Source organism: Podarcis muralis, chromosome 7 (assembly GCF_964188315.1).
Source record: "Podarcis muralis chromosome 7, rPodMur119.hap1.1, whole genome shotgun sequence".
Lineage (NCBI taxonomy): Eukaryota > Metazoa > Chordata > Lepidosauria > Squamata > Lacertidae > Podarcis > Podarcis muralis.
This window is the reverse complement of record NC_135661.1, coordinates 44886372-44911521: the sequence shown is the minus strand read 5'-3', so window position 1 is coordinate 44911521 and position 25150 is coordinate 44886372. Positions and strand designations below refer to the sequence as shown.

Sequence of the window (25150 nt, the reverse complement as noted above, 5' to 3'; positions counted from 1 at the left end):
GCTCCTTGCAGGAAAGGTGACCTTACTTCAACTCTGTGTCCCCTGAAGGGATACTTGTTTGTGCAAGGCGAAAGGACTTGCCAACCCCCAACTCCCAGCTCTGACCTGCCATCATTAGTTGCAGGGGGGGGGGGGTAAGGGAGGGGACAGAAGCCATCATCTTACAGGTTCAGATTGCAACAGGAAAAGAGTCCTCGGTGCTGCCATCTGCGTCTTGCCATACTCCCAACTCTGCTCATCCTATGAGGAAGAGGACGCTCAAACCAAATACATTTCTTAGTCTTCATGGATCCCCAAGGCTCTTTTTGCTGTGGTGGTGAAGAGCAGACTACTTCTGAATCTTGTTTGGACTCCACAAGCTCCACCTCCAGCAATCCAGCTGGTGAACTTTGCATAATAATTGTTGGCTGGAGAATCACAATAATCCCATTCCCCACTGCCCTGATTTCATCCTGTCTTCTGTGAGAGCACAAAGCCCCATTCCCCACTGCCTCAATTTCATCCTGTCCTTCATGAAAGCAGCATTGCCAGCTGGATGCACATCAAGTCTCACTGGGGGGTAGATAAGAGAGGCAGCTGACCACAGCTCCAGTCAACAGGACCTCAGCAGCGAATCATTTGCTAGGATAGTATATGTCTAGAGAACTTCTTGTGGCTCTCGAAAGTGCTTCTGCCTGGCTCCTCCTCTCCTGTCACGCAACCCAACAGCGGGTGCAGATACAGCTTCTGTTTCTGTAAGGCAAACAGGCTGGCAATGAGCTTTAGGAACTTTAGCCAATCATAGATGGGAACTCTAAAGTGTTTCCCCCTTCTTTGCTGCTCCTGGAATCCTACACATGCCCCCCTAACCCACTGACTTCTGCCCTAAAAACTTCTCTCTTAGGGAGTTGTCATACTTTGGAATCTTGGCCTTCAAAAACAGGAATGTCCTCTGCTCAACGTCTATGCAAGGAGCTGCAAAACCAGCTACTAAAAGCAGGAAAGGTCTCATTAAACCGCATGGTCTTTATTTTCAGTGCCAATATTACAGATACAACACAAACGTCCCAGGAGGAGAACGAATTCAAATGGAATCCAGGACTCTGACAGACTCAGGAAATGAAAAGGGCTGAGGGGGGAAAGCAGCTTTGCAGTGGAGTCTTGAGATGAGTCTTTCTGCAGGCAAATGGTGCCCCCCCTTTCCATCTTTAAGCAACACACATTTCCTTTCTACCCACCTACCACAGCTGACAGCCAAGGATCAGACAAGAGGAGTTCCAAGATTTGGGGTGGGGGCACGCTGAAGAGCGACTTGCTGGAGGGAGCAGCCAGTCTCATCCATCATGATGCTTTCTGAGAGGGAGGCACTGGCCAAAGAGGGTGTGGCGTTGCTGCCTCCACCACTGAATCCTCCAAAGCAGAGCTTCTGTCCAGAACAGCAGGTCCACCTATCCATCCCCTTCTCAGACTCAAGCCACTGCCCTCGGGGTGTGCAGTCAAGCGTAGAAAAGGCCCCCCATGTCAGGGAACTCCAAGGAGAAAGGGTCACCAGCATCCTTGGAATACATTTCCAACATGAACTCTGGATGAAAAGTGCCTGAAGGTGGTAACCCGGCTAGCAAGGAGCCGAAACAAAACTCGCTTCACTCACTCACTCGCCCACGCCCACCGGAGGAGAGAAGATGGCAGGCGGGGAGAAACAGTCGCACATGCCACAGTGCACCTCCCCTCCCCCCCTTCCAAAACAAGGGGAACGTGGCTTCTGTGGCAAGTGTGGCTCAGCAGCCAGGAGAGGAGAGAAGAGAGAGCGAGCCAGCAAGTGTCTTAAGAGATATGCTTCATCAAGGTGAGCAAGGCCAGTCCTCCTGCTCTGCAGCAGCCGCTGCTCTCGTCAGCTCCCCTGGCCATGGTGCAAGTGGGGGGATTTCTGGAGTCACAGCGCTCTGCCCAGCGTTCCTTCGGCCAACCAGGTGGGGTGAGGAGGGTGGGGCCAGAGCTCACTGCCAGGACTGAGTGGGAAAGTTGTTGACTTCTGCCAGGTCCTGCATTGCTGAGCCCTTGTGATTATATGTCAGCTTGATCCGCATGCGGAGCTGTTGCTACAAACGGGATGAAACAAGGAGAGATGAAGAAGATCTGGGCAGGAGGGGTGAGGGGATCACTCTTGCAGAAGCTGCAGTGGAACCACCTCAACTTCGTTCAGTTAAATGGGTGCCAAAAGGCACAGAGTTCATCCAGCAGGACTATGAAGCTAAAAGCACCACACAGCTGTTTAGATTCTGCCCCTGAAGGTTCAATGCCACCCCCACCCACCAAACAGAACAGCCACAACTAGAGGCCTTCAGAACCAATGCATGACCTGTACCATCAAGCACTCAGAGGCTGGGCACCACTCCCAGCCCAGCTGCTCCTTCAGCCTCCATGCTGAACATGGCAGTAGGTAACTCACATGCTCATTTGCTCACCTTCTGGGGGTTCAGGACTTTAATGACTTGTGTGATGGTCCCTGTGTTAAATGCTGGGATGACGCTGCTACTGGGAGACAGGAGCTGCAACTGGAATGTCTGGAGGGAGGCAAACAAAAGGAAGAAGGGGGCACACTTTCACCTGGTTTTTCTGCTGCAACTACTGCTGCTGCTTCAGGAGACAGGAGGCCCAAAGCTCCAAGTACAGTGAAAAATGATGCACAGCACCTAGCCCTCTGCCTCTCATCAGAATGTGCTCCCTTTTCTTGCCACAGCAAGACGCTTATGACCATATCAAAGGCAAAGGGCTGGTCCTAAGGGTCCATCTACAGTTTTGGAGCCAAGCCAGCCTCAGGAGCTTGGCAGTCTGCTTGGAAACACTGTCTGTCCCACTGCAGCTAGGAGGCCACCAAAGCAGATGCTCCTGCCCCAAAGACCAGCCTCACCTTTGGTACCGCAGCCTGGAAAACAAAGTCTGTCATGTCCAGCTCGGTGCTGTTGGAGGCCTGTATTGTGATCACGGTGACGCTGGGGTTGGTGTTTGAGCGTTCAAAGGCAAAGTCAATCTTCAATCCATTTTTGTTGTAGGCCGTGATTGGGGGAATGCCTGTGGAGATGCAGTACTGGTCAGAGTCCTGGAAGGTGCCCTCTCCAACTGGCCCTTACAAAGTCTATAGAACACATTCCCCGCCCACCTCAGCCGCTGCTCAAACAGCGAGGTTCTACAGTCCTACCAGCAGTTATGTCATTGAAGATGGGTTGCGAAGAAAGTCCGTCCAACAGAAATGGGGGTTGCGATATCTGTGGGGCAGGAGCTGGAGGTCCTACAGGATCAGTTATGAAAGAAAGGGCAGGGTTAGGCTGAAGTTCTTCAAGGCAAGGACCAGCGCTAGTGCCTCCAACAAATAAGAGATCTTGCCCAGTTTCTTCCCCACACCCTTGAATCTCACTTCCACATGTCCAGCACCTCACCTGTTGGGTTGAGATCCCCCAGGAGATCCAGCAGCTCCCCACCAGCAGAAGCTGGTTTGTTTGGAGGGGCTGTTGAAATGATGGGAGTGATGTCGTTACCTCCCAACAGGTCCAGCAAGTCGTTTGCCTGGTAGGAAACACCAAATCAGACTGTTAAAGGCACTTAGCCAAGGAAGCCATCTAGTCTCAAAACCTCCCTGAGCAACATTAGCTTCTGAAGGGGGCCAGCAGAGAAAGCTGCCTCCTGTTCCTGTGGGGGCTCCACAATTGCTCCTGCAGCCAGCCGTGGGCTGCAAAGCAACAGTTCCCAAAGGAGTCTTTGATGCTTTCTAAGAAAGCAGCAACCCCATGCAATGTTGCTCTCTTGTTTGCAGGAAGGGAGGGAGGAATAGCTATCTTGAGTGTTGCACTGGCAGCACCTTCTCTTACCTGGCTGGTGGGCTGGAGGCCAGAAGGGGGAGGTTTGGTCTCCAGCACTGTTGGCTCTGCCTCCCCATTGGGTTGAGTGACATCTGTGGGGCCATTGGTGGTCAGTTTCTCCATAACTGGCATTCTCTCAAGCAGGGCTGACCTGCAAAGTGGCAAGGCTGTTATCTCCTGGGCAACTCACAGGCTAGGAGGAACAGGAGTTACTCCTCAGATCTGGTGTAGAGAGGGAGTGAGCTCCCAACCAGTCAATGTCAGAGGCAATCTATTTTTAGTCAGTTCAAGTCCTCTATTTTTGCTATGCAAATAGGTCCAGCTGAGGCAACCAGTAGCTTCCCCCAGTCACATGAACCAATGTAAGAGTCTCTATGATGTTTCTTCTATGGGGCTAATGGTTTGGGGCCTATAGAGGTCACGTACTAGAAATGGTTGGTTGCAATCAGCACTGTCCCCTGGTTCCCTGGTAGCTCTTGTGAAATGTTCACCAACAGGTGTCAAGCCAGGCAGAGGTCTCCTCCTCACACTGACCAGACACCAAGAGGTCTTCACCTTCTTCAGGGTTGGGACCCACTTCTTAATTTACCACCATATGTTTGTAAGGTGGTGATACTGATACTACTGCAACCCTGAAGGTTTCCAACCCACCAGGCTGAAGGTCAAAAGGCATGGGGACAGCAGTGTCCTCTAACACTCACCTCATGTGATCGTACTTCTTGAACAAGGCATTGTACTCCACTGCCCTCTGCTGGAGCTCCACATCAATGCTGCTGCCGTATATGGACACCACTTTCTTAATGCGGCTAGAGATGTAGGAAAGAAATGGTGACAAGTGGCAGCAGGGCAGGGGCTGCAGCTTAGCAGGGAGCAAGTACTTCTACCAGCTCTGCAACTGTAGCAGCTGTGTGTGTCTTGGCCCAGCCTTTGGGGTCCTTGGGAATCAACTATGTCTCCTTGGACTAGTGGCAATGCCTGGCTTCTGTAACACAGAAGTACAGCTGGACCCCTCACCAGGCACTTCCTTCTCAGGATGAGAGAACATGGAAATATGCATGTGGTTAGTATTTTTTGGGGGGGTGCTGGTTACGATCCACAAAGTAAGGGTTCATGAAGCTTACACAGCAGCAAGCAATGGGATCCAGTTATCTCCTGATTATTTCAAGGACTGCAATAAAGATCAAGCAGCATAGACAGAGCCCCCCCGCCCCACCCCTGAAAATACTCACTTGACAGTGCAAGTGAACCGAGTGGACAGCTTCATGATGGCAGTGAGGGCATAGCCTCGTGTGACAGACACAGACATGTTGGAGACTAGGACACTTTCCAATACATCAAGGACTTCATCCTCCGTGACCTGAGCAAGCCAAAAGGCAGAGGTAAGAAGGATGGGCCATGAGACAGATGGGAGAAAACTTCACCAGAGGTCAAGTAAAATCTTTATCCCTTTCAGTAGGCCTACCTGGATTGGCTCCTCCTCCTCACACTGACCAGACACCAAGAGGTCTCCATACTCTCCTATACACCAGGAAGCTACCTGCACCATGGGCTGCTACCAAGGAGAAGGAGGACAGGTGAACTCAGCAATGCCATCTTCTTACCCAAAGTTAACAGAGGTTCATTGACACAATGCTTCCCCTCCCTCTCCCCTGCAACCCAACCCACCACCAGCATCACTCTGGGGACTTACTTGGGAATAGTCACCCATGATGGCTTTGTAGAGTCTCTGCACAGTGTAAGCATGCATCTCCATGCTGTTGGTGATTAGCTGGATAAGGTTGGGTACAGCATCGTCACGAACATAACTCCCTGCCTGGAAAGAGGACCCAGAGAGAGGTTTACAAGCCATTCCTTGATGTTTTATTGTGCTTTTAATTCTGTTGGGAGCTGCCCAGAGTGACTGGGGTAACCCAGCCAGATGGGTGGGCAATAAATAAATAGTAACAATACTACTAAATTATTATTTATCATAATCATCATCATCCAAGAAAGCCAGGGAGTGGTACTCAAAAGCAGATTTCTAGACACTGCTGTAGTCAATTAGTTTTTTTATATACCACTTTTCTTAGGGTAAAGATGGCTTACATAAAAATGCAGTAAAATTTAAAGCTACAATTAACTGCACCACCATTGCATATTTGGCAAGCACCCCCCCCCCAATCAAACCAGCTTCCAAAGGCTACAACTCTTGCAAGTCTTTGGCGAGCCCTAAGTCGGGATGAGCTACTCTTGACTTCCCTCTGGCGATCAGACCAGAAAGAATTGTGGCAAAACCCCCACTCCTGGCTGCCAATGACTTTCCTTCATGTGTCAAGGATCAATAGAGCAAGGTTTGATCAGAAGACAGTCTTTATAGAGGCTGGTCCTGGGCTGCCATTGCTTTAAAGGGTGATTTTAACCTGAAGCACCAGCACCGCGAATTGGGCCCAGAAGAACTCAGGGAGCCCCTAGAACTAATGCAGCCTCGTCCTTCATTCATTAAGTCAACAGCAGCAGCAGCAGCAGCCTGCACTTGTAGTGTAAGCTCCCACATCATTTTCAGAGGCAACCCCATGCAAAATACATTGCAGCAGTCAGTCCTCAAGAGTTACAGAACTATGTAAAAATCCCTCTATCCCCACCAAACAAGAACCCCTGGGTAAGTCCACCACCTCCATTGGTGGCTCTTGGGACACACAGAACTGACAGGTCCTAAGGCTCAGAGCAACTGTTGGGGATACAGGAACAACAGACAAGGTCAGCACTCACCGTTGTCAAGACTCGCATGATTGTGTCTATGTGCCAGCGCTTAGAAGGAGCATATCTGAAAAACACAGTAGATGCAAAGCTGTGAGGACATTCCTTCTTCAAATGTTCCTTCAGTTCCCAAATGTATGGCCATTTTGGTTTTCCAGACATGGATTAGTCAACTGCGTAGCTTGACTGCACAGGAGAGAGGATGAAGCTAAATCCCTGCATTCCACCAGGGGCGAGTGACAGGACCACTACCGCCGTTTGGCTCACAGGGTGATTGTATCCAGGTAGCATTACCAGAAGGACTAGCATTGGCAGAGATGGGTCCAGCCTGAAAATGCTCCTCCCCAGCTGTAGCTGTGAGCAGCAAGTGGGAGTGAGTTGTGGCCTCCCGAAGTTGTGACTGCAGAGCGGGGGGGGGGGGGGGGAGCAGGAGAGGAAGAGGACCACAAAGGATGAAACAAACACAAATTATTTGGATTTCTTACTTCTCTGCTGCAAGAAATATTCCTGAGGCACAGTCCGCCTTGAACTCTGGCTCACAGGAATCCAGGAAATACAGCAGTTCCTTCATCATTCCCCGGATGTTGTTCCCATTCACGAGAGCAAAGCTCAGCTCCATCGCCCGTCTGGAGAAGGGGAGAAGAAGGGATTCAGAGGAAGGGGAGAGGAAGGGATGCAGCTCTGCTGACCTGGGCCTGAGCACCACCAAGAGCCTACACATTTGCAGCCCCTATACTGACAAGTCTCCCCATCACCCCAAAGAGCTTTCCAGAGGCCACAAATGTGCTTTGTCAGCTGCTTGAGTGTCATCATTGCGCCAGGCGCTCTGTTGATGGATCACTCTTAGGCTTCATCCTACAACAGCACCAGCCAAGCCAGAAGGCTCCCACCTCTCATCACTCCAGGGTCCCAGTATGAAACCTAAGGGGTGGCCAAGTTCAAAAACAAGTAGTAAGACAGAGCAGGAGTTTGCAAGGAGAAGCAAGCTTCTTGGTTGCAGACCCAAACCCTTTAAAGCTAGAAAGTAGGTTACTTTAGGCGGGAATAAGTATTAGGGATGACAGCAAGATAACACGAGCTATATAAAATGATGCATGGTGTGGAGAAAGTGGACAGGGCAGCATTTTTTCTCCTTCTCTCAAGCTTGAACCAAATTGGGTTATCCAATGAAACTGAATGTTAGATGATTCAGGATAGACAAAAGGAAGTACTTCACACAGCGTATACTTAAATGATGATATTTACTCCCACAAGAAGCAGTGATGGTTACGAACTTGGGACAGTCATAAGGGTGTTCCCTGTGGGAAAAGGGACCATGCTTTAAACAACAATGCCTCATGAGTAGCTTCTGGCTCACAGTGGCGAGCAGAGGAGGGGTGACACGAGAATGAATCCTAGATGGTTGGGCCACCTGGACCCACAGTCCTAGCATACCAATCTGACTCACCGTTTGATGGAGACGTCCAGATCTTTTAGGCAATCCACAATGGTGCTTCTGTGCCGCTGTACAGCATTGTGGTCAGTCTGCACAGTCTTCAACAAGGATGTTAAAGCTACATATCTGAAAAAAGAGACCTGTTGCTTTAGACTATGGCAGCTGTTCTGTGTCACAGCACACTAGAAGGCTTTTGAAGACAGCACAGCCAGGCAGTCAAGGGAGATGGAGCAAGCAGGTTGAGTGACTTGCAAGGGCAGCCAATGCAAACCTCCACGCAATGGATTCTAACCCTCCCATCTGTATCAGAGCACCTGGGGAGTGAAAATGAATTTCTCTCAGAACCAATTCTAGCCAGGTAGCCTGCTAGACCAATAGGATGTGGAAAAAAGAGCCCAGAATTTCACATGGTGCATATGGTTGCGGCAGTACAGACCCAGGCAGTAGAAAGCACCTGCAACGGCTGCCCTGGCCACGCCTCAAAAACAACCAATATTGCCACAAGAGACCTGGAGAAAGCTGTGCCTGCTCCAACCAGAACATGTTTTCCATCCTGGACCTGTACTCTGACCTACCTGATATTTTTGTCATTATTGAGCAAGAATCGGCCTAAGATGTTAATGGCCAACACCTAGAAAGAGACAAGCAAAGAGACATGGGTCAGGAACATCTACTTGTTGATACTTTTCACTCTCCAGCCAAAAAACTCCCAAAGGGGATTGGATCTATGAGCAACCTCAGTGACCCAGGTTCTTCCTTGTCAGCTGGTCTGCTTCCATGCAAGAGCCCTGAGCTGCTTTCATCTGACTCAAACATCATTTAGAGGTCAGCCCCCATGGGAACGCTTGGCTATGGCTGGAGAAACTGTGATGGGCCACAAAGCTTTGTTTTGCTCAGTGTCTCTCCTAGGATCCCACAAACCCAAGATTACGTACTCGCAGACCACTCTCAGACTTGATGTCCATGATAGTTAAGACGGTTTCGTAAAGAATGGCATTTCCGACATTTTTACTCGTTTCAGTATTCGTGGCCACCTGGAACACAAGACAGACAATCTCACTTTCTAGCTTCCTCCCTCTAGACCAATGCACCACCTTCCCTTCCGCCTCCCAACAATGATTTGGCAGGCTGCACACCTCACCTGGGCAAGGATGTCATTCATAGCTTCACTTGAGTCATCATCATTTCGGCCTAGAATTCTCAGCAATCGTAGGATTCGCACCTGAAAAGGACAGAGTTCTCCTTTTGAGCTACAATGGACCCAGAAGGCTCTGGTCTTGAAGTCAGCAACTGCAGGATCCTCTTCATACTTGAGGGAGGAGGCTGGGGGGGGGGCTCCATTCCCTGGCCAACATTCACTCCTCTCCCTGCCCAGCACGTGCCTGGCCCCAAAGCCCTTACCTGCAGGAAGGGGTCGCTGATTCCAGAAACATCATGCTCGGGGGAATAACCAGACATGATGAGGTTCTTCAGGATACGGACTAGCTGGGGCACAAGCTGCAGAGGACAAAGAGCCATCAGCCATCTGATCTACAGCCCTGCTGTTGTACCTGACATGAAGAAGGGGTCCAAGGAGGAGTCTCTCACAGGAAAAAAGGGTATTAGATTCACCATCTGTAGGTGAGAGCTGAAGGGGCTCTCATTGCTGCTTTCCACAGCACAGAGCCAAATAAGCCTGCTGGCCCTACACAGCCATGCTGCAATATACATATGAATAGTCTGGTGGGCAACTGATGCTTCAAACTACTAACAGGAAGCAAATGGCTTTGACCTGGCTCCCACTGGCTGAAGCTGCCTCCAGTATCAGATATAGTGTGCCTCTGAATACCAGCTGCTGCAGAATATGAATGGGAGAGAGGGCTGCTGCCTATCACATGCTTATGTGTGTGATTCCCAGTGGGGTATCTGGTTGATCATTGAGGAAAACAGGAAGATGAAACTATGTAGTTCCTCTTTGTCCTGATCCACTTACAGCCAGGCTCTAACAGTCAACCATACAACTTCCAGAACCCTGTAGGTTCTTTCCCTTGCCTGTCTCCTTTTACAACCCTACTAACCTTCTGTGGTTAGTAGAAAGCACACCAGCACAGAGATCCCCCTGCTCTTGGTGCTCACTTATGTGGCCACAAAGAGGCATGTGGGCGTGGCAGGAATAAGAGGGAAGTCTCCAAGCTTAGAATGCTGATGTGGTTCCCCCAGGGGAGAGGCTCTGTTTGGATGAAGCAACCAAGCCTGACACAAAATCCCAGGTCAACTCTGAATCTATTTCACTCTCAGCCTATCCCCCTACTTCTGCACCATTTGCTGTTTTGAGCACGTTAGTAAGAATTGTAAATATTTGGGCATAATTTTAAAACTGCTAAATGGATGCATTCTACCTAAATGGGTTGTTTATCCAAGTCCTATTCTTGGTCCACTCACTGAAATCAACCGACTTACTTTAATCAATTAATTTCAATGGGTCTCCTCTAGCATTGGCTACAACCCAATAATTTTAAATTGGTTAACAACTTTAACTTGGTGCCAAGACAGGATAAAGCCCCAAAGAGGATTTCCTTCTCAGTGCCTCAAGTTGAGGGGCAGAGAGCGAAAGGGCCTTTGTAAAATGAAAGACTCTGCTAAGATATGGCAGCTGGCCAAATATACAAACTTTAGACAATCTTTTAGGAAGACAGAGATCTTGCTCAATCTCATTGCAATATCTCATCGCTTGGAACCCTGCTTAGTCATGTCACTGAGACTTCCCATACCCACCATTATTTTGCTCTAACCATGCACAAGTCATAACCAGTGATGATGGGACAAGCATGGGGGAGCAGAAACAGCTGTAGAGATCAGTCTCCAGCCAAGCAGAAGCAAGTAGGGAAGGAAGAGGAGTATCTCTGCCTTCAACAGCTGCCCATAGCATGAAGGCAAATTGCTCTGAACGGGGCGGTTCACTCTTCCACCTTCTCTGCTTACTACCCATCCCACACCTTATAGAAGCCTTGTACCAAGCCAATGGAAAACACCCACCATGAACAGCACAGATGCAAACCCCCCTCACATCCCTCAAAGATCCATCCAACTGTAGCAGAGGGAGACTGTAGCAGAACCACCTGAGTTTCAAGAGGACTGTAACAGAGATCCAAGGTTGCCTTAGGTATTAGGTTTAATCAGGGCATTAATAAACTCAACTACAAACACAATTAGTCAAGCTGCAGTATTAGTGCAGTAAGCAGTGGATTGGCACAAACCTCAACAGGCCCAATGAAAGCATGCATGGGGGGCATAGGGGAGGAAGAAAAAGTGAGTGACTCTTACCTTTTCATTCTAACCCACCACAGCAGGATTCCAAACAGACAAAAGGGACAGAAGAGATGAAGCAGGCGTTAGGGAGAGGAGCAACAGCTCACAACATCAACCACCTCATCCACCTCCACCAGCAGCAGCGGCAAAACAAAGGGCAGGAAGGGTAACCAGGACAACAACACCTGAAGCACAACTGCACTCAACTCTCCCCAGCTGGACCGACAGCTTCATCTACCTCCCTGGCCAGGTCCCTTCTGTGTTGGGCAACAGTTCTCCACGCACAGCCCCAACAATGGGAGGCAGGCTGGCAAGCAGAGGTGGCCCTCTCCATGGCTAAGCAGCTGGAGAAGCAGCAGCTCCTGCTTTGCTCAGGATCTCCCTGGGTTTTGAGGAATTTTCGGCTCCCTCCCCTCAAATCATTGCTGAGGTGGTATCACTTTATAAAATGGAGAAAACAGAAAACAGAAAACAGAAGCTGCAAGAGCAGCAGCTGGAGTGACCTGGCCCAAGTGCACCACCCTGCCACTCAGTTCCACAGAAAGGGTAGAAAAGACATACCCTGGCATAAGCACAGGGGCTTCCCAGCTGCAGGGCTTCCATTCAACCAAATGGATATTTTGCCAAGGAAGGACACATGCTTCTCTCCTGCAAGGCCAACCCATCAGCGACTGGAAACTGACACCCACGTCAGTCCCTCAAAGGTAGGAGCCAAGCTGCCTCAAAACTCTGCCCAGAGGGGCACATGCAATAGGGTGACAAGTCGACAAGGACTTACCTTTCTAAAATGGGCTAGCATGTCTGGGCTTCTCTCACACATTTCCGTAAGGAGGACCACAGAGGTGTGAAGAACACCTGCCAGGAAAAGAGAGGAAGGAGACTATGCTTTACATGGCCATCACCAAGGACTCGCCACAGTTAAGATGGACTATGAGAGACTGCAAGCTTTTAAGGCAGCAGCTTGGCAGCTTCTAACCAGCAACCTGCCCTCTGAGCCTCAGCACTTCTGGGCCAGGATCCTCAATACACAAGATAATCCTCTGTATGGAAGCCAGAAGTGGTTGTGGATGAAAAAGCAGAGAGACTTCAATCCTAGGCCAAAGCAGCCAGGCCTTTTTACTTTTCCCTATGAGAAACTGCTGATAAAAGGATAAGCTGCAAGGAACTCTTTAGACCCCTCCAAAGGCAGCACTGAACTGAGCTCTGTAGCCTGTAGAAACATGAGCAAAGCTTGGTGGCAAAGGGAGCCTCAAACGCCTCTCTCCTTCAACCCCACAGCCAAAACACAAGTGAGGCAGATGCTGCAGAGTAGGCTGAAGCCGGCTCTCCCCATTGCCCACGTTAATGCCTCCTTCATGCCAACAACACACACTGCAGCAGGCTGGAACTCACTAGCTCACAAGATACCTCAAAGGGCCAAGCCCATAAGGCTTGCAAGCCCACTGCTGGATACAAACCATGATGGCTGCATACTGTTACTACTTCAGAGGGGCTATGCCTCTAAATACCAGTTGCTAGGAACGCAATGTTGTGCTTGTCCTGCTTGTGGCACCAGGCTGACCACTGTGAGAACAGGATACTGGAATAGGTGAGGTTTTGTTCTGACCGAGCAGTCAAGAGTCTCCTTCCATTAACCCCACTCCCTGTTATGGGATCTAGCTTCCTTCACTCCCCTGACCAAAAGTACCTCAGTGGAAGGTGTCCCAGGTTCAATCCCTGCCATCATTAGGTAGGACTGGGAAAGCTCCCTGTTCCAAACCCAGCTGCCAGTTAGTAACCTGAGATAGGTGGCCCAGTGGGCCAACTCAGTGCAAGGTAGCTTCCACTGTTCTAAGGGAAGGAGGGAGCAAGCAACTCAGAGTCCACCAGAACTGAGTTTCATGAGCACAGAAACACAAAAGTATGCTTGGCTCCTGGCCTTGCTGCACATGGCATTTATCTACGAGGATTTCTATGCCATTCCAAACTGCCCAAGCTTTCTTATCATAACCCTTCAGGTCCTCATATTTCTCTAGTCCACCCCAAAAATACATAGTGTCTTGGCCTTCCCTTGCCACAGCAGGCCTTACCATGATTCTTCTCATTCAGCAGGTTCTTTGTGGCTGGCAGGAACATTTCCATGAGCTCAGGCACCTTCCTGATGACATGAACAGCACACAGGGCTGCCTATGGAAGAATTGGGGGGTGGAAGGGGGAGTGGTCAGCAGATGTGCAGGCAGCCCTACACAGAGACCCCTAAAGGGGATCCCTCGAGAGAGAAACACTATGTACCTTATTTGCATTTTAACTCTAGTCCTGCTAAGTCTTAATTGTGGGCACAAAGAGACCACCCACTGCCAAGGGCCAGTCAAAAACTCCTTGCAAAGATCTGGGCAGTGAAACTTCCTGCTGACATTTGAGAAGCAGCAAACCACGATCTTAATGTAAGAAAAGGGAAGAGCTTACAGTTCAACAGATCTAGAGGACTCCCCCTCCTTTTGGGGAGGGGGTCTCCTAAAGTTGTACCTTTGTCCAATAAATAAATAAATACCTTTTTCCTCAAGTAAGAATTGGAGGTTTTCAGGAGCTTCTCCACCTCCCCGGCTAGGTCACGACACATTTCAGAGGAGCCCATGCAGCCCAAGGTGCAGAGTGCCAGGCCTTGCACATACTGTGTGCTGTGATTAAGGTCACTGGAAGAGAGAGAAAGCAGCAATGCAAAGAATGGCTGTGATAAGGCACTCCCAGATACAAAGCAGTCGGCCTCAAGCTGACAGCGTGTCAGATAACCCTGGGGATAGCAATGGGCTAGAATGCTTTCCAAGGAACAAAGAACAACCAACACCTGTCTCAGTCAATGACAACGCAACTGTGTCCACCACACTAACTCATCTGTGGTCAAATGCCCCACAAGTTCAGTGGCATCTCTACACCAGAAAAAAATGACTTAAGTGTCTACTGAAGTCATATTACAGATACTCCCGCCCAGATGCCTTCCATAGCTCTACAGAGCCAGGTCCAGAGACACACAGCAACAAGGATGAGAGCTATCTGCAGCATGGTGGTGCATCTTAACTGCTCCCACAGAAGGTAGCTTCAGCTCTACAAGGCAAGCAGCTTATTACCTGCCTTCCTAAACCTCCACCACCACTTTCTGGCTGCGATTCTCAGAGGAGGGTGCATGACTAAGGTGTGATGAACTTCAAGGCTCAACAAGCCCTGCCAGCAGGTCCACCTTTACAGAATAGCTCTCTCTTCCCACCCTAGAAATGAAAAAGGCCTTACTTCTTGATGCAGTTGGTCATGAGAAGGTGGACGTCCTGCCTCTCATCCAGCAGCAACATGGCTCCAAGGTAACCAATGCGTTTGTCCGTGAATTTCTGAGAGGCAATCAGTTTGAGGCACTCCAACTGCAAGAGGGGGCAGAGAAGCCAGAGGGAGTGACTCTCCCCAATGCTTCCAACATTTTTGTCACACTCACCATGGCAACTGTGCTACCACACCCTGGTGATTGATTAGCCTTACTACCAACTCCCTCCATGACTCTGAGCCTGGAAAGAAGACTGACAGTTGTTGGGTTGCTTCACTGTCAAGGTGTCGAGCACATCTCACCTCCAAGCACCAAGCTGCTCTCCTGCACTCCCCTGAGGAGAGACCAGCATGAAGCTTCCTTGGCAGTGGCTGCTGCAGGCTGGAGGCACCCTGAGCAGTGACCAAATAAGTGGCCTTTCTTGCAGGGGGTGGCAGCAGGTGCTGGGTGGAGGAGCTCAGAGCACCTCTGTCCAGCAGTGCCTTAGCCAGGATATTCCCACTTGCTTTTCCTGCAGGAAAGACAGTGGTGGGTGTTAAAAACCTGGTGGCAACAATTCGGGTTGTGAGGGGTGCCAGATGAGAAAGGTTGAAAGAAAAGAATGAACTGTAGCTGTGGACAACTGAGTCTGTAATGAAACCTGAGGGTTCAACCAGGGCTCAGCACGGTTACTACAATGCTCAGACACACCATTACTTAAATCCCCTTCAGTACATGGCTTCAGCCATGAGAATGAAATGGATCCTAAAACTGAGCACTTCTGTGGCAGCTAAATGCCTCACAGGATCTGAAATATTTCAATGTCATTTAAAATCAAGGTTTGAATTTGCTCGCAAATCCTTGCTAAAAGCAAGTCCCAATTAGCCTTGGGGCTGTCTGTAGGAAGAATGTTGGTGCTGGTCTAAGTTTGCCTGTCATTAAGGCAGGTGGGAAAATGATGGATAATGCTTCACTCACAATCTCTTCAGCACCACAGCATGAATCTACACAGGATCTGTCCAGTCTTTACAACTGCAGAAGAGCAACGGCAAAGCTGCTTTTAAAGAATCCATTCGTTCTGCTTTCTAAATCCAGTTATTTCCCAATCACGCAGCACCCAGCTTAGGCTAAAGTTTCAGGTTAGGTTGATAAGCTTAGTTGGTTGGTGCTAGTAACACAAAGATCACAAGTTCATATCTCCATATGGGATAGCTGCATATTCCTGCACTGCAGGGAGTTGGACAAGATGATCCTCAGGGTTCTTTCCAACTCTGCAATTCTATGAAACTCCTGTATGAGGTCTAGCAGAAAAGCACATCTGCTGAAGAAGAGGCAATTATGCCAAGAGCTTGTGGCCCACCTCCTAGGTCTTCCTGGTGTTCTGAACAAACTCTCCATCATGGTATGCCAGGAAGACAAGGCACAGCAGCAGCAGCACTTCAGGCTTGGACAGAGAGGAGAAAGGTTTCTACCTGTACCCAGCCTGTTCAAATGCCTGCCTGCTTCCTACATGCAGAGCTCAGTTCAGTAACCTGATCTGGGTGAGCTGCTCCCTTGATCTAGCTGAGCAGAGGAGGAGCAACTTTGACACCAATATATCCCATTTCAGCTGGAGCAAGAGAAACAAGCCACGCTTTTCCCACGGCCCACTTTCAGGCCTTTTTACTTGGTGGCTTGGGCTCAGGAAGGGCCTTTTGCTGGTCTGGTTGCCTTTCCAGTTCTCAAATGAATGGCCCAGAAACATGGCAAGGCAGCAGCAAGAACACAGCCACACCTTCCCTACCCATAGCAGAGCTGCCCATTATCCCTTTGCCAACCTTTGCCCCCTAGCCTTGTGCCCTTGCCCAGAGCCCAGAGGATTGAATGGCCCATTGGTTTTAATTCCCAACAGAGGGCTGATGCACTATGAAAGAGCCATGCAGTGTGGCTGGAGAGCTCCATCATGAAACTTCTGCTCATCACATGCAGAACCAGCATCTGGAAACTAAGACCTCTCATAAGTCTTCCTGTGAACCTTCTATCACACCACACACACCACTCAATTTGCAAGCAACTTAGAAAGCAAAATTAAATGCCATGAGATGAAGTCCCTGGCGACAAAACAGAGTAGAACAGCTCTTGGGAAAATTTAAGGAATGGCTTGGGCACTTTAAAGATCACAAATATATCCTTTGCTAAAGTAAGATGATGAAATAAAACCATGAGGATTGTGATATGCTCCTCCTTAGGTTTCTGTGAGGCACATAAAAATATTTCTCTTCCACAAAGGATTTCCAGCCCAAGGAAGCACTTGAGTTATTAATACGCAGCAAGAGGAAGACAACTGTGCAGTTTCCTACAGGCTGCAACTCTGAAGGCACTTTGCCAGCATGATGAGCCTCCCACTAAACATCCAAAGCTAGGAATTTGCAAAAGGGCTGCTGCCACTACTGATGAAAAGAAGAGGGCCTACCTGTCCAAAGTGTGCAGGGTAGCCCAACATGTGCATGTAGAGCAACTTGGCCACATTCCGGCAGCGGTAAGTGTTGTCCTCTTCTCGGAAAGACGATCGGATGGCAGCACATTCTTTTTGGATCATCTCCCTTTCTTCTGCCTGGGTCCGCGCTGTCCGGATGGTCCGGATCAGCTCCCGGAGTCTGATGGGGGCTGGCATCCTCTGAGAAAAAAGATAATGGGGGGAGGGAGAGATAATGAGCAGGGAATTAAACCTCAGCAGTTAAGTCTTTAAAACAATACCCCATGAGAAACTGTAGAGAGAGGCTGGTAGGGTCTCCAAGCTGGCATTGATTATACTGACACAACTCTCTATGGTTCAATCCACGGTGTTTATCCCAAGTCAGCCATCTCTGCCACAGCTGGGACTCCAGAATACTTCAGCCTCAAAAAGTCTGTCTTCCCTGCCAAGTGGCTTAAGATATCTGTAGTAAGGAAAGAGATATGGCTCTGTTGCCAAGGTATGTAATGATGCATTCGCTGCAGCTCTGTCTCCACTACTGCATGGTGGAATGGGTGGCAGACTAAGGCTGGTGATGAACTGACTGCATGTGTTCTTTACAACACACACAGCTCACCTCTCATGGCAAACCCAAGAAACTGTTTGTTTCTTCCTGTGGCTGGTCCCTAATCACCAGGAATTTCTGCCTAAATTTGCATACCAGCACAGATAGGAGCCTCCTCCCTCCTTCTGCCATCCCCAAATAAGGCAAAAGTCCTAGATTAATCAGCAACCCTACACAATCTTCCTGAGCCTTGGATTAAGCCCTGCTTGTGAAAACAAACCTGAGATTGAAGCAAACCAAATTATGCAGCCATAGAAGGATCTGAATCTGCCAGCCCCAAGGTGAAGGCTTATTTACAGGATCTAGCAAACCACAGGAACACCTCTGGCTCAAACCCAAATATTCTACTTCACTCTGGATTTGCTTTTCAACTAAAGGAAACTCCCATTATATTTCAAAGCAGCCTTTGGCCCCAATGCATGGGTCACTCTCTGCTACTCTGGTCTGTTTATCTGCCAAACAAACTGAAATAAATTATCCACAAGTCAGGAGGAAAAAGTATTATTTTCAAGGCCCAGCATACACTACTGCATAATACTAATATGTACATTACTTTTACGAATGAGAATGGTCATTCTGATATTGTACAGTTGTACCTTGGTTCTCAAATGCCTTGTGACTCAAACGTTTTGGCTCCCGAACGCGCAAATACAGAAGTGTTCCAATTTACAAACTTTTTTGGAAGCCAAACATCCAATGTGGTTTATGCGGCTTCCAACTGAGTGCAGGAAGCTCCTGCAGCCAATCAGAAGCCGTGCCTCAGTTTTTGAAAGTTTTTGGAAGTCAAACGGAACGGATTCTGTTCGAAAACCAAGGTACAACTGTATCGTTCTTTTGGAATTTAAAATGCATGTGTCTGTAAATACATCTCATACAAAGTAAATCATATCCAAGTTTACAGTTACCATGATGTAATAATACTTACAGAGTGGACACATTTTTAGACCAGTCAAACATGCAAACCTAAGTTTCAATTAGCACAGCTAAACATGAGCAAGCAAGTGTCATTAACATTGTGAAGACAATTTTCATGCCGACGTGACATCTTACTTCTGAGGACCTGATGGAGACAATCAGGGTTTCATTCAAGTCCTTTTCGTCCAGACAGCTCTGCCCCTTTCAGGCTCTTCATTATGGCTGTTTCTCAGGCTTTTTCAAAGCAAGGACAGCAGAGCCTGAGTGGGACAGTTCCAGAAGGGTGGGACATCCCCTCCCCCACTTTCCCAGTACAGCCTTAAGCAGACTACTTCCAGTATACTCCCAGCCCAGTGGTTGACTAAAAACTGAGCCCAGCACTCAATGGACACCAGCACTGCTGCTGCTTCTCACATGTGACCGAACCCAGAGCTGATTCCAAATGCACTTGCAGGCCCAACAGGTAGCCACTGAGCCCAAACGATGAAACCCAGGAAAAGTCTATGCTGTTATTTAAAACCGTGGGAAGAAGCTAGGTAGCCCAACTCAAGGCCTCTTCTAAAAGTGCTTCATCAGTACAAGTCACATTACAGTGGGCTGTGGCTCTCTTTTAGTTGAGCATTCAAACTGTGACTACACCAATCCATTCAGAGACTTCATTTGTTAAGGGTTGTGCAATAAATAACGGACAGAAATTCTAAATTAAGCAGCTCTAGACTGAGCACTCAGCATCTGTAGATGCCTACATTTTTGACTGATGCATTTCATAAAAACTACAAAATGTGGTTAGATGTTCAACAAGCTACAGAAACCACTGCAAGTTCTCTCTTATTGCTTGTGAAACCCACTTGTGCCAGCCCATTCATTTCCCAAGCTGATTTTGTAAGGGCCTCCTCACATCCACCTTCAAAAGAAGGTGGCTGTCAAGTAGGAGAAACAAAAGAAGGACACATGCCTTTCAGGTCATGCTGCTGCTGCTAGCTACAGAGCTGGAAGGGGACCTCACAAATCATCCTAGTACAACCTCTTGCAGATGGATGGAGGAGACCTATTACTACACACACCAGCCCCAGAAGGTTTTAAAGCAGAAGCTGGATGGCCACCATCTTCCAAGGTATTCTGAACTGCCTCTCTTTGGTAGGCTGAACAGTCCTACCTGTCAAGGAAACTGTAGTCAGCAGGTGGGTGAAAGACATGGTCTCTGATGAACCTTTCACTTATGAAGACAGCCCTGTATCGGGAAGTTTTTAATGCTTGACATCTTATGTTTTTATATGCGCTGGAAACCCAGCCGGATGGATGGGGCATTATTATTATTATTTGAAAACTTCAGCATTAATTTTTTTCCTTTAACATTGATTTCCCACTTTTCCATCCCAAAACAAAATGTTCAAGCCACTGAACCACCATCATAAATCCTAATAACAATAAAACAGCACAACTCACTCTAATGCAGCAGCAATATAAAAATCCAAGGCGCACACAGAGGAAAAACATCTGAAAAATGCATGGCTCAAGCCATACTGTTCTGACCTGTTGCCTGAAGAGAAAAAGGAGGCCATCGCTGAGTCCATGGAGAAGAGTCTCATAACCAAGGAGCCTCCACCATCACCAAGAAAGCCTAACCGCATATGTCCACATGCCATAGGTGGGGCCCAGAGCAGGGCTTTCCTTCAGCAGCATCTGCAGCAAGCAGGCAGTCACCTACAGAGGAGCTGATTCCATGGAGTTCCAAACCATCCAGGTAGAGACTGACTCTAGGTAAAGTTTTCTTGAACTCTAATAATGTGCTCTCAAGCCCATTCTTGGGATCACATGGCTGTTTTCATTCCTGCTAGCAGAAATAGTTCCCCTATCCTGGTCCTGTTTACTGGGTGATTTTACATTTATCCAACCAACCTCATTCTGTTAACTATATTTCTGGACTTTGCTTCCAAATCAACATGCAAAAATGATTCCCCTTCTTCAAAAGCCTCCCTTTCTGCTACTGAGAACAAACATGCTTCCCAAGACACTCCCTGCAACACAATATGAAGTCGACAAGAAGTCTGCAGCCTCCCTTCACAGATGGGTCCATGTGCTGGTTGAAAGCAGAGGACTCTGTTCAGGCAGAGAGATCTCATCAGAGCTCTCTATAGCCACCAGTCTCCAAACCGGAGGCTTCTCATTAAGGGAATATTTACAGTTATATATTCTTTCATTCCACAATTTACATTTGCCACTAACATAGGGACATAGTAAGTTGCCTTCTGTTTGTGTCAGACCACTGGTCCATCAAGCTCAGAACGGTCCACACTGACTAGCAGTTGTTCTCCAGGCTTTCAGGTAGGGGGTCTCTCCCAGCCCTACCCGGAGATTGACCCTGGCATCTTCTACTTGCAAAACTGGTGCTCCACTACTGAGCCGAATTCCTTCCCCATGCCATTATTCCTTCATGCATGTTATTAGATGATTTATGTCCCTCCACAGAATATCCAAGGTGGTCTATGGAAAATAAACCACAGCACAAACTGCAGGTGTTGCAGGATAATGGAGACTGACCAGACTCCAGGTCTGATCTTCTGGCGACAGAGAAGCAGAATTATTTCCCTTTCCCCAAGTGCTAACCAGGGTAGACCCATGCCTGCTAGAGAGTCTTGTTCCATCTTGTGCCTTCCAACCCACTTACTGCCAAATCTGTGTGGATTCCTTAGGAAAGGAAGCTGTTGCCATAATTACACAGGAGGATCCTGGTGGATCAGAGCAAGCACACGACCCACAGTGAGCCAGCTCCTTCCATGTTTCATGAGCCAGCTTGAGTTTCCATCCAAAGCTCCCAGTTAAGAAGGGAGGCTCTCAGGCTGCTTCTAGGATCCAGAAGTACTTCTACTAAGACGCTTTGGAAGAGCTTCTTAGTGAATCACAACCTTCCAGAGTAGCCAACATACCACAAGTGCCTCTATTAAGTCTATGACATTTTACAAATAATATCTGGTAAACAGATGTTTAGTAAGAAATGCTCTGATAGCTATCTGTCTAATGTGGCATTCACTCACCAGGATGGAATTTCTGGTTGCCTATGACTACCAGGTGAGTTGTTACATGCAAGGCTGTCCTAAAGCTCATCTTGCTACACTAAAGTTGACCCCACCTCTCTTCAGGTACTCCAAGGAATGAGTCACAAGATAAACCAAATATAAGAACTCTTTCAAAGTAGCAACACTCTTAACGGAACTTTCACAATTAGGGTGGGCCCTGATACATAGAAGGATGAAGCAGCGCACTTCAGGCAGCATAATGGAGGTGGCCAAAGCTAGAGGGAGGCTGTACTGCCGTTTGAATGGTACAGGGTTAGCCCTACAGAACAGAAATTTGAGATCTACCTCAGGCAGCAAGAGGTCTCAAGACAGCACTGTTCAGATTACAAACAGTTTCTGATTGCAGGTCCCAAAAAACTCTCAGAAGATGCCCAAGCTGAAGAAACAATAAAAAACAGGTCTTTGGTTCAAAAACACCTGCAACTACTCCTAAAATCCAACTCTGCCATAAGATGGTCAACATGCAAGCCAACACACATAGTAAAGTTTATTAACTATGTTTGGGAGGAGAGACACAGAACACAATTCACCACCTCAATGCAGGTACACCCTGAATTAACAGCCAGACATTGTTAACAAAAACAGTGGCAATGCAACCATACTGCTGGAAAGAAAGTGTACTACAAATACAAAAACATCCAGAATAAGCTCACAGCAGTGTTAGAAACTATGATATGTAAGTTAGGTGCCAAAGGGCTCCTTAAACCAAGGCTACAGTCACCAAAACGGAATATCTAGTTGCCATTTGAGGGTAAGATGGCTCTAAAGTCTTATTTTTCAAATGATGGACTATTTGTGATTGATTATCAGTGAAACACCTGGCTAGTTCAGATGACTACCTTGAACTAGGTTAAGAACTCTGAGAACTTAAAGAAAAGTCACTTGATGCAGGGACAGTCCACATACATATTGGCCTATTCATACATCTTTTTCTTAATGGTGACACTGATCATTCATAACATAGGAATGTTCTTCACAACTGTGACAAGGTCAGTGGGGTGGGGTAAGTGAAGACAAACTACAATAATTAACTAACGTTGCTCCTGCTCAGGCTGCACAGAAAAAGCATTTTGGTTCCTGAAATTCATTCTGATTGTGCAGATAAAATATAACTCATGGTTGCGAGTGGTCAATAGTCAAGTGCAAAATGCACCTGGCTAATTCTGGACACTTGCCCATAGCCAACAGAAATTCAACAAAGGTAAAGACCACTGTATTCAGACAAAAGACAAGCATACTCCATCTGCAATACTATTTAAAAACAAACCTTCCATCTCATGATATATCTTTGAGCTACACCAAACTTAGTCAATGTAACAATTCTGCCCAATTGTCATAATTTCTTTCAAGAGACACAGAGGATTTTCAGCATACACTAGTTAGACATTTTATAAAAGAGAGGCCCTCTGTCAGACAGGTTCTGTTAATCATTAGTTATAAGGTAGCACCATCATTCCGCATGATGCTTTGCAGAGAATCACATCAATATGAGCTTACAGTTTCTAAATTTTAAATGACAGATGAAGGAGAAATGTGAGCAAATACTCCATGTTGCAACAATGAAGGTGAAACCAAAGGCATTAAACAACAGGCTTCAAAGTGAAAATGTGTTTTGAGGAAGTGTTTGAAGAGAAGAGAAAGAGATTGTCACAAAGGGTTTCTCGCAAGGAGTTCCAGTCTAGGGGACAGAAAACTGGGCAATCAAGCTGAAGCAACTAAGGATATGGGCAGGAATGTCCATATTAAAATAAAGTTAAGTTTCAGAAGGTCTGCAGATGTTGAGTAACCCTCTTCCAACTGTTACTCATCTACAAGAGTACTGCTAGATAACTCCTTCACAATCATTAACCTCAGTAGGAAAGCAGCTTAGAACCTTAGAAATTCTTACAATCAAATGGAATAAAACTTTCGTTAAATAAAAATAAACAAATATTTCCCTCTCGACAGGAGGGCAAGAAAAGGAACTGCAATGGCTTCTTCAGGTCAAGTTGACAGGTGAGCCAGCTGGCTGGACTGCCCTCTCACTTCCCCGCACCCACCCGTGGTCTTGGCCTTTCAAACTTTCCCCAGCGCTCACTGAACAGGCATTCCTTGCAAAGCGTCGGAATCCACATCCAACAGCCTTGAGCCTTTTCCTAGTGTCGACCCTGCCGTAATCGGGAGTGACTCTCAGTCTCTCTCCCCGACGAGGTGTTCCTAAGCCCCTTGCTCACAAGGCCTGTCAAGGGGCGAGGCGAGTCTCTTTCTTCAGGTCTCGGATAGGAGCCGATCCGATCGTCGGAAGCCCGGGCGAGCTGTACGGGGGTGAACTCCGGCGCGGCGCGCGGAGAAGGCTCTCCTCGTCTACAGAAGAGGCCACAGGCACTTCCGCCGACAGCAGAGACAGAACTGGCCGGGCGAAGAGAAAAACGCCTCGAATAGCGGGAAGGAAGTCATGGGCTAAGGAGCACCGCCTAGGCTGGCCTTTGCTAGGGACGCGGCGGCGCGGAGAAGGGAAGCGGACGGAGGAACAGCCACCTCTTGCCCGGGAGGGCGAAGGGCCGCTCCGGCAGGGACAGCAGCCCCGCCAGGCCTCACGAGCCAGCTGACGAGTCAGACGGCTGCAACCCTCAAGGAACACGGCAGCGCGCTCCCTTCTTGCGCTAGGAACCGGCGCCTCTCCCCTTAGCCAGCCGACCCACCCACCGACCGGAAAGCGGCCGGGCCCTCGGCGGCCAAGGCTCAGTCAGTCCCGGGAGGCGGGGCGGGAGGCGGCGGTGGCGGGGCCTTGCCCCGGGCAGCGGCGGCGGGCCTAGGATCCTACCGCCGAAGTAGAAGCAGCAGCAGCAGCAACACCTACCCTGCCTGGCAGCGCCCCTCCTCTCTCCCCGAGCGGCACTCACCGGGCCGGATCCCTACGGCGAAGGCGGCGGCGGCAGTAGCTAGAGCCTGGCATCCAAAATGGCGGCGGCGCGGCCTCAGCACCGATACCGCAGGCGGAGGAATCTGGAGACCGGGACTCACTGACTGCCCTCCCTCAGAGCACGGCGCGGCGATAGCCTGCTGCATCCATTAACGTTGCTGAGTCCTCCGTCGCCGCCAGCCGGCGGGTTTCGTGGCCAGACAGAATGCTCTGCGCTTGGAACCGCGGTAACTGGCCCCAGAACTCGTTTCCTCCGCGGAAGTATCTGTAGCGGTGTCACACGATTAGCGGTGAGACTGCGCCGTGGCAGGTAGTGATGACGTCAGACGCCTGCCTAGTCACCGCTGCGGCTGTGCTCACGACATGCGTCCGGCCGGGTCGTACAGCGAACTTTAAAGTTCCGTTCTGGATACGGAACTTGCCGACAGCCCGAGAGGCGAAGCGCCTGCCGTCCTTCGAGAAAAAAACCAGCTGGCAGGGCGACTGAAGCGTCTTCGCCAATTGCGAAGTGCCGGGGGCTAGCCTGACAGTAGCGGGGCCAAGTCCGTACAGAGCACGTGCTTTCCTAGCAAGCTCAATCTTAAGCAAATTTACTCGGAAATATATCCCAGTGCTTTGGACATACACAGGACTG

General features: G+C 48.7%; 1 protein-coding gene and 1 non-coding gene across 3 annotated transcripts; both read right to left on the bottom strand.

Annotated features, from left to right (window-relative positions):
- Positions 1–985: 985 nt before the first annotated feature.
- AP1G1 (adaptor related protein complex 1 subunit gamma 1) lies at positions 986–24797 on the bottom strand. 2 transcript variants are annotated; one of them, XM_077931672.1, is made up of 23 exons: positions 24454–24797; positions 17016–17219; positions 14560–14684; positions 13826–13967; positions 13365–13461; positions 12074–12150; positions 9409–9504; positions 9149–9229; positions 8943–9041; positions 8583–8638; positions 8020–8133; positions 7058–7198; positions 6585–6639; positions 5527–5649; positions 5299–5388; positions 5066–5193; positions 4538–4642; positions 3846–3987; positions 3417–3543; positions 3179–3268; positions 2891–3051; positions 2445–2543; positions 986–2078 (listed from the first exon to the last, which is right to left on the bottom strand). In XM_077931672.1, the coding sequence occupies exons 2-23, from the start codon at positions 17214–17216 to the stop codon at positions 1977–1979; spliced, it is 2451 nt and encodes an 816-aa protein (XP_077787798.1). In that variant the 5' UTR covers positions 17217–17219; positions 24454–24797; the 3' UTR covers positions 986–1976. The 2 variants fall into 2 exon arrangements, with proteins under 2 accessions (XP_077787798.1, XP_077787797.1); XM_077931671.1 differs by having other exon boundaries at positions 24497–24797.
- On the bottom strand, positions 7355–7440 carry LOC114603674 (small nucleolar RNA SNORD71). The gene has a single exon (XR_003708146.2). It is a non-coding gene; the product is annotated as a small nucleolar RNA SNORD71 (small nucleolar RNA).
- Positions 24798–25150: the final 353 nt, after the last annotated feature.

What these genes read in the sequence shown, in the direction of transcription:
- AP1G1 (XM_077931672.1), bottom strand. Translation starts at nt 17,216, where the DNA reads ATGCCAGCCCCCATCAGACTCCGGGAGCTGATCCGGACCATCCGGACA. An exon ending in AATAATGACAAAAATATCAG is followed by an intron (nt 8,134 to 8,582) that starts GTAGGTCAGAGT and finishes CTCTTTTTTCAG; the next exon opens with ATATGTAGCTTTAACATCCT. An exon ending in GCCTCCAGCCCACCAGCCAG is followed by an intron (nt 3,544 to 3,845) that starts GTAAGAGAAGGT and finishes GTTTCCTACCAG; the next exon opens with GCAAACGACTTGCTGGACCT.